This window comes from Notolabrus celidotus, chromosome 6, assembly GCF_009762535.1.
Source record: "Notolabrus celidotus isolate fNotCel1 chromosome 6, fNotCel1.pri, whole genome shotgun sequence".
NCBI classification, from domain to species: Eukaryota; Metazoa; Chordata; class Actinopteri; order Labriformes; family Labridae; genus Notolabrus; species Notolabrus celidotus.
This window is the reverse complement of record NC_048277.1, coordinates 36,555,751-36,568,639: the sequence shown is the minus strand read 5'-3', so window position 1 is coordinate 36,568,639 and position 12,889 is coordinate 36,555,751. Positions and strand designations below refer to the sequence as shown.

The 12,889-nt window shown below is 39.1% G+C and overlaps 1 protein-coding gene across 2 annotated transcripts in view; it reads right to left on the bottom strand.

Annotated features, from left to right (window-relative positions):
• LOC117814983 (GRAM domain-containing protein 4-like) overlaps positions 1 to 12,889 on the bottom strand; it is a 42,725-nt gene that overhangs the window by 25,086 nt on the left and 4,750 nt on the right. For both annotated transcript variants that reach the window (XM_034686589.1, XM_034686590.1), the window contains exons 2-3: positions 8,814 to 9,049; positions 5,793 to 5,898 (exon numbers count right to left, since the gene is read on the bottom strand). In XM_034686589.1, the coding sequence (XP_034542480.1) occupies positions 5,793 to 5,898; positions 8,814 to 8,999 (292 nt within the window). In that variant the 5' untranslated portion in view covers positions 9,000 to 9,049. The remainder of the gene's footprint in view (positions 1 to 5,792; positions 5,899 to 8,813; positions 9,050 to 12,889) is intronic.

Sequence of the window (12,889 nt, the reverse complement as noted above, 5' to 3'; positions counted from 1 at the left end):
ATCAGTACAGAAACACTTCACCTCACAGAAACTGTTTGATAACGTCCGACAGAGAGGTTCAGTTCAGACTCCCCTCAAACTCCAGTAAATACTTTATTTAAAGAAACATCAGCTCCTCACTTAATCATTATGTACACGTGTGTGAGTGTGTGTGAGTGTGTGTGTGTGTCAAATGAGTTCAGTAGGGTTATTAATAGCTCTGTGTGGGTGTGTGTGAATGTGTGTGTGTGTGTGTGTGTTACATAAAGCGGACAGGCAGATATTGATGGATTACCCAGCATGCTGTGTTGCTGTGGGACGTTTTTCTCCACACTAATGAGAGGAGCAACAATGAGCCGATCGACATAATCTCTCTCAGCCGGACGGAGAGACACTTTACTTTTTCATTCATAGTTAATAATCGTGGGAGAGGAAATTAACTCCAGGTCACGCTGGCTTTAACTCGTGTGATCTGAAGACGCTGAGGGGAACATTAGGAGAGATAACAGATGAATACGTTTGTTTTGTTTTCATTATTATTCAGATTATTTCAGTCCTCCATGCTTCCAATGTTTTGCCAGTGTTTAATAATAACATAACATCCCACACACCACACCCTCTCCAAACATCAACACACACACACCTCACATAAGTCTCTGACCCCCCTTCACACACCATCCACAGGTTTTATAACACTTCATGAATATTCTTCCACACATCCTTTTATTATTTTATCCTTCTTATTGTCTTAACATGATGTGTTTTCAAGAGGCGAATTACATCTCATTAATCCTTTCATGTTCAACAGAAGAGGAGTGAGGTCACTGAGGAAAAAAAGAAAATTTAAGGTGTCATTTTTATTTTAATTCTGAGATTTTAATCTCAGAATTCTGACTTTAATCTCAAAATTCTTCAGTTCTGTCTTTATTCTGTGATTCTAGAATTCTGACTTTGATCTTGGAATTCTAAAATTCTGGCTTTGATCTTGGAATTCTAGAATTCTGCCTTTGATCTCAAGAGTTCTAGAATTCTGCCTTTGATCTCAAGAATTCTAGAATGCTGTCTTTGATCTCAAGAGTTCCAGAATTCTTTCTTTGATCTCAAGAATTCTAGAATTCTGCCTTTGATCTCAAGAGTTCTAGAATTCTGCCTTTGATCTCAAGAATTCTAGAATTCTGTCTTTAATCTAAAGAGTTCTAGGATTCTGGCTTTGATCTTGGAATTCTAGAATTCTTTCTTTGATCTCAAGAATTCTGGAATTCTGCCTTTGATCTCGGAAATCTGACTTTCATCTTAGAATTCTGACTTTTTTCTTAGTATTCTGGCTTTGATCTTGTAATTGTAGAATTCTTGCTTTGATCTTGTAATTCTACAATTCTGGCTTTGATTTTAGGAATTCTAGAATTCTGACTTTGATCTCAAGAATTCTAGAATTCTGACTTTGATCGGAAATCTGACTTCATCTTAGAATTCTGACTTTTTTTTAGTATTCTGGCTTAGATCTTGGAATTCTAGAATTCTTGCTTTGTTCTTGTAATTCTAGAATTCTGTCTATGATCTCAAGAATTCTAGAATTCAGACTTTGATCTCAAGAATTCTAGAATTCAGACTTTGATCTAAAGAATTCTAGAATTCTGGCTTTGATCTTGGAATTCTAGAATTCTTTCTTTGATCTCAAGAATTCTAGAATTCTGCCTTTGATCTCGGAAATCTGACTTTCATCTTAGAATTCTGACTTTTTCCTTAGTATTCTGGCTTTGTTCTTGTAATTCTAGAATTCTGCCTTTGATCTCAAGAGTTCTAGAATTCTGCCTTTGATCTCAAGAATTCTAGAATGCTGTCTTTGATCTCAAGAGTTCCAGAATTCTTTCTTTGATCTCAAGAATTCTAGAATTCTGCCTTTGATCTCAAGAGTTCTAGAATTCTGCCTTTGATCTCAAGAATTCTAGAATTCTGTCTTTAATCTAAAGAGTTCTAGGATTCTGGCTTTGATCTTGGAATTCTAGAATTCTTTCTTTGATCTCAAGAATTCTAGAATTCTGCCTTTGATCTCGGAAATCTGACTTTCATCTTAGAATTCTGACTTTTTTCTTAGTATTCTGGCTTTGATCTTGTAATTGTAGAATTCTTGCTTTGATCTTGTAATTCTACAATTCTGGCTTTGATTTTAGGAATTCTAGAATTCTGACTTTGATCTCAAGAATTCTAGAATTCTGACTTTGATCGGAAATCTGACTTTCATCTTAGAATTCTGACTTTTTTTTAGTATTCTGGCTTAGATCTTGGAATTCTAGAATTCTTGCTTTGTTCTTGTAATTCTAGAATTCTGTCTATGATCTCAAGAATTCTAGAATTCAGACTTTGATCTCAAGAATTCTAGAATTCAGACTTTGATCTAAAGAATTCTAGAATTCTGGCTTTGATCTTGGAATTCTAGAATTCTTTCTTTGATCTCAAGAATTCTAGAATTCTGCCTTTGATCTCGGAAATCTGACTTTCATCTTAGAATTCTGACTTTTTCCTTAGTATTCTGGCTTTGTTCTTGTAATTCTAGAATTCTGGCTTTGATCTCAGGAATTCTAGAATGCTGACTTTGATCTCAAGAATTCTAGAATTCTGACTTTGATCTCAGGAATTCTAGAATTCTGCATTTAATATTAAGAATTCTAGAATCCTGCCTTTAATCTAAATAATTCTACAATACTGACTTTGATCTTGGAATTCTAGTATACTGCCTTTAATCCCAAGAATTCTAGAATTCTTGCTCTGATCTCAGAATTTTGACTTTAAAACTCAAAATTCTGACTTTGATCTTGGAATTCTAGAATTCTGGCTTCGATCTCAAGAATTCTGGAATTCTGCCTTTGATCTCGGAAATCTGACTTTCATCTTAGAATTCTGACTTTTTTCTTAGTATTCTGGCTTTGATCTTGTAATTGTAGAATTCTTGCTTTGATCTTGTAATTCTACAATTCTGGCTTTGATTTTAGGAATTCTAGAATTCTGACTTTGATCTCAAGAATTCTAGAATTCTGACTTTGATCGGAAATCTGACTTTCATCTTAGAATTCTGACTTTTTTTTTAGTATTCTGGCTTAGATCTTGGAATTCTAGAATTCTTGCTTTGTTCTTGTAATTCTAGAATTCTGTCTATGATCTCAAGAATTCTAGAATTCAGACTTTGATCTCAAGAATTCTAGAATTCAGACTTTGATCTAAAGAATTCTAGAATTCTGGCTTTGATCTTGGAATTCTAGAATTCTTTCTTTGATCTCAAGAATTCTAGAATTCTGCCTTTGATCTCGGAAATCTGACTTTCATCTTAGAATTCTGACTTTTTCCTTAGTATTCTGGCTTTGTTCTTGTAATTCTAGAATTCTGGCTTTGATCTCAGGAATTCTAGAATGCTGACTTTGATCTCAAGAATTCTAGAATTCTGACTTTGATCTCAGGAATTCTAGAATTCTGCATTTAATATTAAGAATTCTAGAATCCTGCCTTTAATCTAAATAATTCTACAATACTGACTTTGATCTTGGAATTCTAGTATACTGCCTTTAATCCCAAGAATTCTAGAATTCTTGCTCTGATCTCAGAATTTTGACTTTAAAACTCAAAATTCTGACTTTGATCTTGGAATTCTAGAATTCTGGCTTCGATCTCAAGAATTCTAGTATTCTTGCTTTGGTCTCGGAAATCTGACTTTCTTTTCAGAATTCAGACTTTTTCTCAGTATTCTGGCTTTAGTTTTGTAATTCTAGAATTCTGACTTTGATCTCAAGATTCTAGAATTCTGACTGTGATTCCGGAATTATGACTTAAATCTCAAAACAAAATATAAAAAAAAAAAACACCTTAAAAACTTTTCTTTACTCTGCTCTCCAACTCCAAGCTATTTTCACAAGGAAAAGCTTTTGTATTTCAGTCTGTGGTGTTAAACTATGGAATAGTCTCAGTATGGAACTAAAGCAATGTCTGAACATAATTCAATTCAAGAAGAAGTACAAAGAAATGATTTTAATAAGGTACAAGGAGGAAGACAAGTGTATATAATCACGAGGGGTTTACTTTTGTTTGTTAGCATAAATATGAAGATAATAGATGAAGATTTGACATGTGGGACTGCACTCATATAATGGCAGAAAACAGTGAATAGAGGGGGTAGGATTAGATAAGTTTTAAACTTCTTCCTACTCCTTTTCGTACATGTAGAGTAAATTGTTTCACTGCTTGCTAATATTGATTTTGTTTCTTTTGTAAAACTGTTTCTTTTTATTTTATGTTTGTATAACTCTTTCTTCTTTTCTGCTTTTTTTTTAATTGTATTTTTTTTACTTTTACATGTTCGAAATAAAGTCATCAAATCAAATCAAATCAAATCAAATTTTATTTTTATTAGTGGCCCTAATCTCCTCCCACTCAGGTCTATACAGAAGCCTGTTTTCCCCCCCAATGTTCCCAAGTTAGTTATAAATTAAGGCAGAGAGCACACTCTGCCTCCCACAGGATAACATACAGTATTTTTCCAGCTCAGATTCAAGATTATATTCCACACTTTGTTCACTTTTAAAACAGGAACAAAAAGAGAGCACATGGGAGTCGAACGATCCACACTTCCCACACTGATCAGATGAATTTGGATAAAACGTACACAATTTATCTTCTTTAATATATTCTTGTTTGTATTGTATTCAGTCTCAGTCTCAGACAGAGAACCTCAATTTAGAATTTATTGAAAATAAGAATTAATGACACATTTCTGCCTCAGAGGTGAAGCTTATAGATAAAACACTTACATTTCATTCCAGACAGAATTGTATAACAGTGCGGAGGAGTATAATTTCATCATGACTGATTATAATATTAATAATTTCAGTGTTTATTTTGACTCATGCCTTTCAAAAACATAACACTGAATTAATACAATGTTGGTCTTTTTAAAGACTAACGTTTGTCTATTCCTCACATCTTTAATGTTTAATATTCTGACTGTGATTATACGGACACGGTGTCTTGCAGGGTTATTACCTGCCTGATTACAACAAAGATCCCTGCTGAGATTATTTCCCATGATGCTTTTGGTGAAAATGTATGATGTGTGGTTAACATTATGAGAAATCAGAAGTTGAAACTTTCAACCTCTAGAGCACTCTCACAGAAGCTGCTGCTGCTGCACATTCACGCCTCTGAACTTCTCTATTTGCACAAGCCAAGATAAAAACAGAGGTATCAGCTGAACATCAGTATTGGCCAATATTTGCCGTGTTCACAGCGGCCACCCGTCTACAAACAATGCGCCATGCCCTGATGTCAGCAGCAGATGATTATCTGTTATTTAGCAACACTTCCACACGGGCAGGCTCGTTTACCTAACCGTGGATTCAGAAAGGAGGGTTTAAGTGGCCTGAGGAAGTCACCTGTGGGAACAACTCTGATTTGTTTTCATGGTTAAACATGAAAAAAATGTCAACAGAGTGAGAGTAATACACAGTCTCTGAGGCGATTCAAGAGGGGGAAGTGTTTGCTGTAATTTCACAATATCAAATCTCATGACTTATTTAAAAACAGACACAAAGAACCACAAAGAATCAGCTAAAATTTTTACAATCACTGCATCTTATTCTTGGTTATTTAAAAGATATTTATGAGACAAAGTGGTTTCATGTGAGTCCATAATGAGGTTTGTAATGTTAGAATCAGAAGGAGTCCTAGTGTCTGGAAATGTGAGGAGAATATAGAATAAAAAAAGTTTAAATATTGAAAGCATTAGAGCACTAATACACCACCATCATTGTTCAAGTCAAATTACTCACGTAGGAAGTGCTTCTCTAACAGGGCGATTTCGAGGTGACCTTTGACCTCGTTCAGATCTGTCTTGGTGTCGTCTTGGAGAGCTGCAGAAAATGAGCCGGGACCAGCCTGAGGGATAAAACCACACAAACAGGAACATGAACCCAGACAGAAAAGCAACATGAGTTCATAAAATCTATTACAAAGGTCAGCTGAGACCAACGTGTGATCTGGATCAGTTTAAAGACGCAGCAGAGACCTGGATCAGGATTTTTCTTGTGTGTGGAGTACCACAGGGTTCAATCCTGGGTCCTCCATTTTTCACAAAAATCAGAATATAGAGGAAAAGTTCTCTTTGTTGTATTTTCTATGGTGATCAAATATAAAGTGTGGTTTAAATGTTGATGATTTTGTCTTAAAGCTGCTGTGAGGAACTTTCTGTTTGGGTCATTTTTGGCGCCCCCTGTGGACAAAGTGATGCTGCTCATCTCTTTGCTGATCAACTTGTCTTGTTGTCTTTAAAGACTCAGATGTATTACTCACTGTGAGTATTCCCTGAGGAGAAATTATAAACAGGCTTTTCCTCAAAGTGCTGTTGATCATCTGGTGTGACACCTAACCCCTAACAGCGGTTTCACTCGCTCACTTACTTACTTAGTCACGTACTTACTCACCTAGCTTCCTTACTTCATGACTTACTTACGTACATACTTACTTCCTTACTCATTAATTTATTTACTTACTTCAAGCCTCCTTACTTATTTTCTTCCTCACTTACTTGCTTCCTTACTTACTAACTTCCTCACTTCCTTACTTACTTACTTTCCTACTTACTCACTCCCTTTCTTACTTACTCATTCACTCACTTGCTTAGTAACTTAGTCACTTCCTTACATACTCACTTACTGACTCGCTTACTTCCTTACTCACTCACATACTTGCTTACTTAATCACTCACTCACTTCCTTACTTACTTTCTAGCCTCCTCCCTACTTACTCACTCACTTGCTTACATACTCATTCCGTCAGTCACTTACTCATTTACTTGATTACTTACATACGTACTAAATTGCTCTCTTGTTTAATTAGTCAGTCACTCACTTCCTTACTCACTCACTTCCTTACTTACTTTCTAGCCTCCTTACTTTTTTCTTACTAACTTACTTCCTTGCTTTGTAACTCATTTACTCACTTGCTTCCATCCTTCCTTCCTTACTCACTCACTCGCTTACTTCCTTACTTACCTACTTATTTACTTCTTTACTTACTCACTTAGTAACTTACTCTCTTCCTTACATACTCACTTACTCACCCACTGATTTACTAACTTATTCACTTACCTTCTTTCTAGCCTCCATACTTATTTTCTTACTTACTTCCTTACCTCCTTACCTGGTAACTGATCTACTCACTCACTTACTAGCTCACTCACTCACGTACTTACACATTAACTTCATTACATACATACGTATGTACTTACTTCCCTACTTACTCACTCACTCACTTATTCACTCACTAGCTTAGGGATTTACTCTCATCCTTACTCATTCATTTACTTACTTACTTTCAAGCCTACTTACATATTGTCTTACTCACTTACTTTCTTCCTTACTTCCTCATTTCCTTCCTTACTTACTCACTTACCTACTTACTCAATATCTTGCTTACTTACTCATTCAGTCACTTGCTTACTTACTGACTTCTCTACACATGAATTAACTTACTTTCTAGCCTCCATACTTATTTGCTTACTCACTTACTCCCTTACTTACTTAGTCACTCACTCACTTACTTCCCTACTTACTCACTCGCTTGCTTACTTACTCATTCACTCACTCACTTACTTATTCACATGATTACTTACATACGTACTAACTTACTTTCTTATTTACATAGTCACTCGCTCACTTACTTACTCAGTTGCTCACTTACTGACTTCCCTACACATTTATTAACTTACTTTCTAGCCTCCTTACTTATTTGCTTACTCACTTACTTCCTTACTTACTCATTCACTCACTCACTCACTTCCCTACTTACTCACTCGCTTGCTTGATTACTTACATACGTACTAACTTACTTTCTTATTTACATAGTCACTCACTCACTTGCTTACTTACTCACTTCCGTACTCGCTCACTGACTTACTCAGTTGCTCACTTAATGACTTCCTTACACATTAATTAACTTACTTTCTAGCCTCCTTACTTATTTTCTTCCTCGCTTACTTACTTGGTGACATACTTACTCACTCACTGACTTACTTTCTTACTTACTCACTCATTGCTTACTTACTAGCCTACTTATTTACTTCCTTACCTACTCACTCACTCACTCACTAAGTAACTTACTCTCTTCCTTACATACTCACTCATTTTATTACTCAGTCACTCATTCATTTACTTACCTTCTTTCTAGCCTCCATGCTTATTTTCTTACTTACTTCCTTACTCTGTAACTCACTCACTCAGTGACTTATTTACTTTCCTACTTAGTTACGTATTCACCCTCTTACATACTCTCTTATTTACTGACTTACTTAAAGTCACAGTCTGTGATTGGCTGGCTACACAGCCTTCAGTTTACCAACTCAAATCAGACCTTTGCTAACAGAAGGGAAAGAAACTGAACATTTCCACAGAGGAGGGTTCACCATGAAGCAGGCAGCAGCTGGAGAGCTATCAGTGGAGATGAGATCAACAGGAAAAGGAAGCAGGAAACATCCCGGCCCGAGTATCAGCTCAAACTAGTTGGCAGAGAAACTACGGATCATCTGTCACACTGAGGCGGACTGAAGAATGTAAATACACACTAAGTGTTTCCTGAAACATGGTGTGTGTGTGTGTGTGTGTGTGTGTGTGTGTGTGTGTGTGTTTCCTGAAACACGGTGTGTGTGTGTTTCCTGTGTGAGCTCTGTGTTTGGGCTCGGTCAGCTCGCCTTCATGGAGGTCACAAACACTTACTTCTCTTCTAGTAGACGGATCACTCTGACTACTCTGTTCCAGATCAGACAGGTGTGTGTGTTTGTGTGTTTGTTTGTGTACCTGAGCGTCACTCTGCTGCTCGCCCTCCACCTCCCTCAGCTCCTCCGCCTCTCTGACGGAGACGCGAGGCTTGAGCACGACGTCCTCCGTGCTCTCCGTGTCGGACGTGTTGGGCGACTCAGCCAGGTCCAGGAACTCGTCCCGTCTCTGGCCCCGGAAGCGGATCCTTTCCAGATGCCTCCGCATGGTTGGGCGCCGTGAGGTCGATCTCTACCTGAACATGACGGACGACGGCGCTGCAGAGAGCGGAGGAGAGAGAGAGAGAGAGGAGGACAGAAAAAGATGCTTATTGATATTCCTTATTTACTCCGTCTGTGTCTTACAGCTCTGTTGTGTTTAAGAGCCGTCATAACGTCATAAAGAGAGCAGGGATGAGTGTGTTTAATCTACTGAACGATTAAACATTGTCACACTCATTGATCAGAACCAGAGTTAGAAGTCCTTTTAATGGATTATCAATATTTCTATAATTACACGCCTGAAATGCTCGACATATGTTGTTTATGTATTCATTCATTGATTCCTGGACAAGAACAGCAGAAGCAGCACGCTCCAACAATCACAACACATAACAGGAAGTCATCAGTCAGAGCATCTACAACCTGATGCATGCTCCTTTAACGCCTTCAGTCCTCTTTTAAAATCATTCAAAGAGAGAGCAGCTCCCTCCGACACAGATCCTCCTGCAGCAAGCAGCGTGCCGAAAACTCTTTCCCCCATTTCAAGACGCACTCTGGGGACCGAGAGCAGAAATAAGTCTTGTGACTGGGTCACGGAGCGGAGACTGAAGCTTCCAGCAGCTTTCATGATCGGAAAGTTACAGAGAGGTTTCTGAGCTGTAAAGCAGCCTCCTGACACTCGTCCTGTAAAGCTCTACTACCTGGATGTAAACAAGCACAGGTGTCAGATGTCGTCTGGTAGCATGGCGAGGTTTGTCAGTGTGTTGATCTAGTAAATGGAGCTAAAGTTGTATGTAGGCTGTGTCTCTAACCCAAGCGGTCCAAAAATGAGTCCAATGCGGAAGAGCTAAAAACTGCAGTTCATCAAGGATCCACTAGAGGCTGGCTCCAGAAGTACAGGAAACCACATACACACCAATTCAAAGAAGACGATCTTTACAGCAGAAATAAACATGTTTACAGCCTGGTTCAAAAGACGAGTGTAGTCTGGCTAGCTCATTTCTTGATGTGCTCTCACTGTACGGGGGGTGAATTTTTTCATAATGCGGTAATTTCAAAGATATTGAGATTAGGAGTCTTCCAATGAGAGGCACAGCTGACTTGATTGACAGGTGGGAACACTGCAGCTGTTGGCTAGGAGGCTCAAAGCCCGCCTCTTTACTAGGGATGCACCAATCCGATCCTGGTATCGGCTAGATCAGACTCAAAAAGCTAGATCAGATATCGGTGACAAGGGCCGATATATAGTGCCGATCCATACGGCAGATCTATTCATCTCAGTTCTATGCTTTTCTGTGTTTACAACAGCCATGTGCGTCTCCTACGTCATCAGCGCCGCCCGGTGGAGCATGATGGAGGATAACTACAGAGGCTCTGTAGTTTAGCTGCATGTCACGCTTCTTTTGCTAACAACTCCGACGGAAACTCTCAACATGTGCAGCGCTAACAGTTCGACGGAGGGCAGTGAGCTGAAAAATATAATGGGAGCCCAAAGGAGGAAGTTTACGTCAGCTGTAGCCGACTGCAAAGAAGGAAGAAACCTTCTATTAATGGATTCAAGGTGTGAAAAAATGGACAGGTTTTTGGATTTAAAGGTGACATATTACGCTTTTTTCATCTAAATATATTGGTCTAAGAGGTCCACAAAACATGTCTTTAAAGTTTATGCTCAAAAAAACACTTTGAAATCAGATTTTGGTCTGCCTGAAAACCCCTCTTCTTCAGTCCTCCTCAGAACAGTCTGTTTTCTCTCTGACCACGCCCCCTCGGGAAGTGGGTGTGGCCTCGGCTGTCCAGCACGTTGATCTAATGTTTACATGTTGGCTGAATATACACGGCTGCTCACAGACCCGCTTTACTTCAACCCTCTGAATCTGATCCAGAATCTGATCCTGATGGAGAGGCGCCTGCAGCAGGACCTTTCTGAAGGATCGGTCACAGATTTAGTGTTTCTTGTTGTTTTATTTGTCAGTATGTCGACATGTGTCTTGGTACACAGCTACCAACATGTAGCTACGTGGCTATGCTAACTAGTGCTAGCACTTATCCATGATAAATAAAAATCATCCACTAGATCTTCAAATCTGCAGACGTGGGGAGTAAAACCAACCTTTGTGTTTATTAAGACAGCCTACAACTAGCATGCCTCCCTCCTAAGCTCCTTGTTAGCACACATGTGTGCAGGGAATGAAAAACGAAGGAGGGGTTGAGTTGTATTTTATACAGTCTATGGGCTGAACAAGCTCCGAGCTCTGACTTCCTGTTACAGACCGGATGCTGTTGTGACGTATGAAAAACACTGAAAACTGAAACGGCTGGTTTCAGCACACATTTACAGAAAGGTGGAGAAATCAGAACAGGGGCAGAATGGATTCTTTTCATTTTCAGGGGGTTTGTAGACAGGGACACATATTTCAGGTAGAGAACCATTAAAAAGAACATTTTGCATGATATGTCACCTTTAATTGTTCCAGATCCTTGAAATTAAGGGATTCAGGCCTCTGGTTTAGCACTTGGAACCCAGGTACAGTTCACCATCAAGTCAGAAAAGCCTGAAGTTGCCAAAACACGATTCTATCCTCACATTAAGGAATAGAGATTGTCGAATCAATACCGGGATCGGATCGGCTAGTATCGGTATCGGGACCTAAAATGTAGGATCGATGCATCCCTACTCTTTACGTCACAATCGATCGACAGCAGCAATATGACTCCCATTGACGACTGGCCTCAAAAGAGCTCTTCAGAAACAGATGGGTGACGTCACGGATACTACGTCCATTATTTATACAGTCTATGGTTTCTCCACTAATCATTCAAATGACTTGGAAATTGGAAAGATGCAACTTAGTGACATTTGGTGCTGACAGTCAGTGTCCCCAGAAGAGAACAGGCCTCTTCATCTTCATCTAACTGTTTGAATTTCCTTCTATCTCTTTGTTTTTCCACCTTATTTTAGAAGGATTCATCATCGTCTCTCTCTCTCTTTCTTTGTTGAACTGGTAAAAGTGACATCTTATCTCATAGATGACGCTTCTGCGTCTCTCTCTGGTGGATGAACCACTTCCTGGTTATGGTCGCTGCTTTTGAACACGCTGCATCAACTGAATCTCAAATAACTGTACATAGAAAGAGGGATGTTCTCCTATTGCTAGAAACTCAAGAGGAGGGAGAGAGGAGAAGTATTGTCAGCGTTGAGGACTCCAGGACTCTGTACATGGGGCGCCTGCTCCACCAATGGCGCCCCGAATCAGATCTTGTCTGATTATTGTGACTCAGCTGGTCTTTGGGGATTGTGTTATTGCTCATATTCATATCACCATAACTACATAATGCATTTATTGTGCAGAAGACCTCATTAACTTCAGCTGTGAGCTTCCTGCAAGGCGATTAACTCATTAATGTCCGGAGAAGCTTCAGCAGAAATCTGACGATGATGATGAAACTGATCGATAGAATCTGAAACAAAAGAAAGAAATGCTTCTTCTTCTTCTTCTTCTGATGAACCTCCTGAACGTGACACTCCTTTAACACTAAATGACAACAAGCTTTATTTAAACAGGGAGCATCAACACTGTCGCCAGCTCGTGCAAACAGGCAATTAGACGCTCCACCGTTCTGTTTGTTCAGGGAGGAGGAAATGTTTCATCAGCTGCTCGAAGCTCCCTCAGCTCATGATTCATCCTCTGCTCTGCAGACTGAAACAGGGATCAGAACACAGTCAGCAACAAGTCCCGGCCCTTGACTGTTGAACGCCTGAAGCTGTTGGCCTTTTAGTCCGGTCTGATAAGACACAAGAGAAACACTGACCCAGGACCTCCGTCTCCGATCCACTGCAGTCCGGCTCTGTGTTTTCCCTCCAGTCACGAAACCCACTGGTCGCATTTTCAGAACATA